Source organism: Protomyctophum bolini (assembly GCF_963924005.1).
Source record: "Protomyctophum bolini genome assembly, chromosome: 14".
In the NCBI taxonomy this organism is placed as follows: Eukaryota; Metazoa; Chordata; class Actinopteri; order Myctophiformes; family Myctophidae; genus Protomyctophum; species Protomyctophum bolini.
The window spans coordinates 15,321,746-15,329,561 of NC_137875.1; the positions used below are offsets into that span (position 1 = coordinate 15,321,746).

Below are 7,816 nucleotides of genomic sequence, written 5' to 3' on the forward strand. Positions count from 1 at the left end.
TGTCCACAGCCCAAAGCGAGCAGCATCCCGGCCCGGCACCCTCCTCCTCCTCGGTGGTCACCGCAGACAACAAGGACATCGTCCCCCCTCCCCCGCCCTCCCACCCGGCGCCCCGGGGGCCCGACGCCGGCGCCCTGTTCCCACCGCCGCCCCCCTCCGCAGGAGGAGGAGGGCCGCAGGAGGAGGAGGAGGAGGAGGCGGCGCCCACTCCTCCCAGCATGCCCCCTCCCCCGCCGCCCCCCGCTCCTCCCGAGGGCTTCCTGGAGGAGTTCCCCCCCTACCCGCCGCCCCCCTACCCCAGTGGCGCCGAGCAGGAGGGCATGCTGGGAGAAGACTCCTTCAGCATGAAGGCACCGGAGGTCACAGGACAGGTCACCACACTACCACCGGTACGAACACCCAGTTCATTGATTGGTTAAAAATCACACCCGTAAGCCGCTCTTATCCTCATGACGTAAAACAGACACTATGCCCATTTGCTCAAATTTTCCATTGATTGTCAATGGGGAATTTAAGTGACGGGTGCCTGGTAATGTTTGCTTAAAGTGCTCTAAACAAACATTTAAAAAGTCCATAGACTTGGCTTCCACATGACGTCATGTCTGAGAGCCAGAAGTTGGAGGGGCTGGCGCCTCTCGAAAAAAGGAAATCAATAATAATAATAGGGCGTGATGTCATTATTATAAGTAGAAAGAAAAGAAGAAACACAAAGGAGACCTACAAGCTGAGATGTGAGCTTGTACGCCGGCATTTAAAAATAAAATCTGTATTGCCACGCATGCGCACACACACACACACAGGTCAACAAGGTCATGGGTCATTCCACTGGCCTGGAGTGGACTCCAGACTGTACATTGCTGATTACTAACAAGCTGTTCTCAAACATGTTGCATAATGGACTAAATCCCCACCATTGTTGGGAGAAGAAAGCGCCCTCTGTTGAGTCGTCTCCCCTAATCGGCTGCAGGCTCGCAGGTTATTTACAGCACATTATGCCGTGCTGAAAATAACTAGCAGTGTCATATCTACACCAGTGATATAACGTAACTGAGTACATTTACCGTAGTACTGTACGTACTAGTATTTCCGATTTTCCAATACCTACTTTACTACTCCACTACATCCAAAAGGCGAATATTACTCCACTACAATTATTTGAAATGTTTAGTTACTAGTTACTTTGTAGTGGTTTTTATACATTAGAAAACTTGAGAAATGGTACAATGGTACTTTTGTACCTTTAATTACATTTTGATACAAATACGTTTGCATCAGTACATTTTCGAATTCCTGACTTTTACTGTATTTCTACATTGTGGTATTGATACTTTTACTTAAGTAAAACACATTAGTACTGTTTTCCCACCATTGGTCTACACACACACCGTGGGTTTTAGCTTCCATTAATCCTTCAGAAGAGGGATTGACCGTGAGGTGTCAGGGATTACCCTAAAAGTGTCAACCAATCAGCGATCAGTGCTCTGACCAGTACAAAGGTGTTGGCATCGAAATATATCAGTGCCAAAAGTTAAAGTACTTGTTCTGCGTGTATCTTTTTTGTAATAATAATCTAAATCTACAAAAAGTTTTCAAATAATCTTAATGGCGTAAAAGTACAATACTTGAGAAAATGTACTTAATTATTTTTCCCACCACTGGCTATGCTATGACCCATTTCTCTCCCGCTGCCCCGGGTCCTGCCTTGTGCCCCCTAACCCCCAGACAACAACAACACATTGCATAACCATATTTCAGTGTGGTAGCGCCCTCCGTTGCTCAATTGGATCAGTGGCGTGAAGTAAGAGCTTCTGGAACGAGTACTGCTTCTTTTCTTGCCTCTGAACACAGAAGCAGGCGGACATAATGGACAACAACCCATAGGCTGTGTAGACATAATGGACAAGAACCCATAGGCTGTGTCTTTCTTTTTGTGGTTGTTGCTTGGACTCCTGATGCCTGTGTGTGTGTGTAGTCTCGCATAGCCAGACAACTATTCCACAATCTCTGAATGCTATTCAGAGTCTGGAACTACACCTCCCCGAAATCCGAGTAAGGAAGCTGGCATTTCCAATCACGAAAATATATTTTAAAATATCTTTTACATATATTTTTTTTATTTTCATTTCTGCCAAGCAGCAAGCTATATCTGCTTAGATGATTTGGATTTATATTAGGATAAAGTTGCGGCGACTGTAAAGACAAAACGGAAGAGGGGAGGCTTCACTTTATATGTGACTCATGATCAGAGCTGCCGTTGCTCCAGACTGTATGACGGACGGAAGCATTTGAAAAGTGCGAGAGGCAACAGTCTGGCCACACGAGACTACCGTGTGTGCGCGCCTCCGTCCTCACCGCTGTGATTGTGTCTCCAGGGCAAGAGGACCAACCTGCGTAAGAACGGCTCAGAGCGCATCAGCCACAGCATGAGGGTGAAGTTCAACCCACTGGCCCTGCTGCTGGACTCGTCTCTGGAGGGAGAGTTCGACCTGGTCCAGAGGATCATCTACGAGGTGAGGAGGACGCAGCCTGTCACCAGAAAAAAACATTTTAGTTTTACCATTATTCTTACCATTATTCTTTTCAGTTTTCTGAAATACATTATGTTTCTATATCAGTGGTGCTCAATATTTCATGTCAAGGACTCCCAGAAACTATATGTATTTGGCCACCGACCACCATCTGAAAATATGTAGTTTCAGGGACCCCCCAGATGCAAAGATTTGAGTTAAAACGTTCATTGTGAAAGAATATATTCAAAGATTTGCGCCACATTTTAACGGGTTTTTCAATAGATAAAGTTTAAAATAATGGTTAAAACATCAAAAGGGGTTCCTGTCCAGAATGGGTTAATTGCCACAAATAATTGGGATTGCCTTTTAGGCTTCGTAATAGAATGTTGCACAGGGCAGATATGACAAATAACTTAAATGTGCAACGCAATTACTGACACATTTTTAATAATGAAAAATAACAGATGAACAAGTTTACAATGGGTCACAAACTGACATGTTGTAAACTTGCTGATCTGCTATTTTTCAATAGCTAAAGTATGACATAATGCTTAAAACACCAAAAAGGGGTTCCCGTCCTGAATTTACTAACGAGTCAATACGGCGCCCCCTATAGGTGGACGATCCGAGCCAGCCCAACGACGAGGGCATCACGGCCCTGCACAACGCTGTGTGTGCCGGACACACGGAGATCGTCAAGTTCCTGGTGCAGTTCGGAGTCAACGTCAACGCCGCAGACAGCGACGGCTGGTGAGTGGCCGCCGATATACTAATGCAGTTGTGTCGTGTCAGGTGCTTTTTTATGTCTTTTCTTTCTATTTCTGCAGACTTTTGAAAAATGTTTGAAAATGTATGGACATTTTTCTACATGGAAATGATTGACGATTATGTGACAGGATTTTTTATTATTATATATATATATTTTAAGATTTTCTTTTGGCTTTTGTGCATATTGATAGTTACAGTGAAGACGGACAGGAAAGAGGGAGTGAGAGAAGGGGACGGGACTCGAACACGTAACGCACTGCTAGGCCAGAGCCTATAAGTGTCATTGTGTCATGCGCCTGGACCACTAGGCCAGCAAGCACCCGATTAGGGGATTATTTAATAATTGTGACAGGCCTAACTCTCTCGCTCTCTCTCTCTCTCTCTCTCTCTGTGTCTCTCTCTCAGGACGCCACTGCACTGCGCGGCCTCCTGTAACAACGTTCAGGTGTGTAAGTTCCTGGTGGAGTCTGGTGCCGCCGTGTTCGCCATGACCTACAGCGACATGCAGACGGCCGCCGATAAGTGTGAGGAGATGGAGGACGGATACACCCAGTGCTCGCAGTTCCTCTACGGTAAGGCTGTGTGCATGCGTGCGTGTGCGTGTGTTACAGTATCTTGTGTGTGTTATATTTGTGAGTGTCGGATGTTCCCACAAGTATAGCAGTATTTGAGAAATAGACCATTGTCCAGGTTCCCCCACTGACACCCCCAGGCGTTTTGACCTTATCCCCTCTCTCCCCCACTGACACCCCCGGGCGTTTTGACCTTATTCTCCCCCTCTCCCCCCCAGGCGTTCAGGAGAAGATGGGCATCATGAACCGCGGCGTGGTCTACGGCCTGTGGGAATACGCGGGAGAGAACGGCGACGAGCTGAGCTTCCACGAGGGCGACTGCATGGCCATCGTACGGCGAGAGGACGAGGACGAGGTGGAGTGGTGGTGGGCCCGCATGGGGCCCGATGCCGCTGAGGGCTACATCCCCCGCAACCTGCTAGGGGTGAGTCACTGGAAACAACACATTATAGTGGATCCATGGGCTAGTTTCACAGGGCTTGACACTCCGAGTGGCATAGACGGAGGTCTCCGTCCTATCAAATAATCCTGCTCGTCGCCCAGGACGGAGATTAATCACAGGACGGAGCATTAATGATATCGTATAACCGAGCGTACCGCTCCACAGGCTGGGAGTGTCGATTGAGCAACATCCGATGTCATTTCCGGTTGGGACGTCACCGAAAGTGGTCCCCCTCCATTTTAGTTGACGAGAGGAGAAAATCCTCAAACGTGAATAACTCTTGATCTAAATCAATCCGTCCAATTCTAACCAAAGATTATGTTTTTGACGGCCCAACGCGGTCCCGTAGCTTGTCGCGTTGTTGTCATTTTGTCAATCCCCTCGGGGTGTTTTGGCTACATTTAGCTACTTCAAGCTACTTTCAAAATGGCACGGAGCAACCTTGAAATAGGCCCTCAAGAAACAAATCGCTGGGCGTCCTGATTTAATGGTTACAAATACCCCCGGGCGTTCTAGGTGTTAATTTGTACAAAGTCCATAAACTTTGGCTGGGATGGGAAGTTTATAGTTAAGGCTCTCGACAAACATTAAATGTCCATAGACTTGGCTGGCCTATGACATAATTTCGGGAAGCCATATATAGCAAGGATTACTACTACTGTAACAAAATATAGTGCTTTAACATTTTCAACCCTATCTTTTAATCCATAATGTATTGTTGTACATTTGGGTCCCGGCTGGGAAGGCACTAAATCCTTTGGTTCTTAGTTTGCGAAACCCCTTGATTTAACGTTGTCCCTCCCTTTGTGTCTCCTGTCTCCCAACCATCAGCTCTACCCCAGAATCAAGCCCCGCCAGAGAAGCCTGGCTTAGAGGAGGACTGTGTGAGACAGACTGTCTCACTGTGTGAGACAGACAGACTGAGAGGACACAAGCACTCACTGGACGTCTTCAGCTGAGTGTGGACAATGAGGAGACAAAGCAATCAAAATGAAGAATGTGGAATAAGACCAAACCATATGAAGGATCTTAAAATGAACTATTAATGAACACCACACTAATAGCTGGGCCCGGAAACCACAGAACTTTTCTGGTCTAACTGGCACTTTTTATATATATATATAATGTCTCCACAGACAGGATTTCCACATCTATTTTTCCAGACCACTCCTCGATGTACTGTACACTAATGACATTATATTGTATTTCTCACATTTTTATTTTTATTTTTACTTGTTTCATAATGAGATTTAAGCATCCGGGGCCCTTTATAATGCGACCCCCGAGCCATATGTTGGGATGTCAAATGGAATAGGGTTGCAATATTTTATCAATTACTCTTTTTTTATTAATCAGATAGTCGAGAAGGGGTTAAAATTTGACGTTTTTTATTTAATTTTTTATAATAAACTAAATTGACGAGTCTGACTGATTAACCACTTTAGCCCTATTTTATATGTTGTTCTACAATGGCGTTAAGCAAAAAAACAACCAAGACGCAATGCAAGCGCATTAAACGTTCACATTTTGTTAACCAGTAGATGGCTATTTTCACTATCTTTGAATCAATTAATGGCATTAACTGTTGCACCCCTAAAATGGAGCAAGCAGTATTTTACAGTAGAAATGTGAATTATTTTTGTTTCCTTTTACACTTTTTTTCTTTTAGCTTACTGTTATTTTCCATAAGTTCACCACACAGTGCATGACATGAATGAGATGATTATGATGATGAACTTGATTTTGTTACCGCGTGCTTTTTGAAAATGTCCCCCTTTCTGTTACCCTGACAATCCCTTGAGGCTTGGTACTTTTTGCTTTGGTCCTTGACTTGGCAACCATACCTCAGTTTAGCATACACAATGGCTGCATCGAACAGGTGCACACACAAGGTTTTCAAACTGCGATTCTTTCCTCGAACCGCCATTCCAGCTTCCAAAATGGAACACGCCGTGCAATGATCACCATGATGTGTTTGATGGTTTGCTTATAAAGACCTACTTGTTGTTATACTTTTGACTATTCTGTGGTCCATGACGCCCCCAAGAAGCCAGGGTCCCTCGTCTTCCCCACGCTGGCAATGTGGCCGAGATACCCACAGAAACACTACAAGAACACAGTGTCACTGATACTAACATACTGCAGCAGGTTGTGTATTGGTGTGAAGAAGGAGTTTGGAAATCATAGCCAAGAGACCAAGGAGATGCTATATATGTTGTTTTCAATCACTTTATTACAGATCGTTTTCAGAAGGTTAATCCATGTTCAACCTTAGCTTCATGTAATCGGTCTTCGCTATAAGATGGCCCCATTTCCGTCTGTATCCACTCTTGACTGTGGATGGTTCAGAAGCATATATCCCCAGAGGTCCTTGAGGGGTCCCCGGCAAATAGGAACCAAATGGACCCTTATGTGTAACTCTTGAGAGCGTATTTGTACTACAGTGTAGATTGGGAGTCCAGGAAATGAGATTGGTATCAAACGGGCATCTGTGTGGCCTAACCCATATCAAACCAAGGGGTACTTGAAATTGAAATGGTTGAGAATCACTGCTATAGTTGTAAAAGTTACCACGGGCTAATGTGATAGTATAACAATCCATAGATTCCATACCCTCTTCAAGTTTTAGTTTTTTTTGTAGCAACTGATTGCTACCGTTCTCTTTCTAATGAGTGCAGGTGCAGATGTTTTTTTTCTAAGTCTCATGTTTCACTAAACCTGTCTGCCATCAGTTGATGCTTTCTAAATTCCAGACACCTCAAACGGCTCAACGCATCACGGCTGTCCACGCAGATATATATTTATTTTTGCTACCTATCATTATATTTTCTTGTCTACTGTAACACCACACACGTAGTATTTCCCACAATTTACAATAAAAATACTTTGTACTAAGTATTTGTGTGATATATATTTTTTAATACTTGCACTGGCCATTTGGTGGAATTTCTCTTGTGTGTTACTTAGCTTACCTGGAGACTAGAGGTATTATGTATAAAAGGTTTTTTACCACGTACATATTGTTAATTTATTGTGTCACATATTTTTGTGTATTTGGTTTGTTAGCCTTTGAGTCACCGGATAGCTCAGAGCTCTCACCTTTGGACCACAAGTTCATGGGTTCGATCACACACCTGTTGGTGGCGCTAGCCTGTAACTGGCCAATGTGAAAAGGGTGGGATATATTCCTCAGCCTAGTATGAAAGTCTGTGAAAGATTCCACGTAAATTGCACACTGCCTTCATGATTTGAGTCATTTTCAAAAATCCACCTTTTGGTGGCGCTGTAAGTCTGTCCAGGTCCCCAGCTAAATCTTTAACTCTAACAAGTAGCCTACTGTACTTTTAGGCAGTTACTTTAGTCTTTACTCTTCTTTACTCACTGGTAGACTTGCAGAATTACAAAATGGTTTATACTCTTGCAATGAAGCTTTGATGGATAGTTTTAAGTATCTTTATCTATGTTCGTTGAGGCTTTAGCAGCGAACAAACAAATGTAGTATCCTATTCTTCACAGGGCATATA

At 44.3% G+C, this 7,816-nt stretch overlaps 1 protein-coding gene across 5 annotated transcripts in view; it reads left to right on the forward strand.

Moving 5' to 3' along the window:
* Positions 1–7,187, forward strand: part of LOC308328652 (apoptosis-stimulating of p53 protein 2-like) — a 53,179-nt gene extending 45,992 nt beyond the window's left edge. For all 5 annotated transcript variants that reach the window (XM_080782640.1, XM_080782642.1, XM_080782643.1 and 2 more), the window contains 6 exons: positions 10–389; positions 2,373–2,510; positions 3,127–3,260; positions 3,684–3,850; positions 4,069–4,274; positions 5,124–7,187. In XM_080782640.1, coding sequence (XP_080638766.1) covers positions 10–389; positions 2,373–2,510; positions 3,127–3,260; positions 3,684–3,850; positions 4,069–4,274; positions 5,124–5,165 — 1,067 coding nt within the window. In that variant the 3' untranslated portion in view covers positions 5,166–7,187. The remainder of the gene's footprint in view (positions 1–9; positions 390–2,372; positions 2,511–3,126; positions 3,261–3,683; positions 3,851–4,068; positions 4,275–5,123) is intronic.
* The last annotated feature ends 629 nt before the right edge of the window (positions 7,188–7,816 follow it).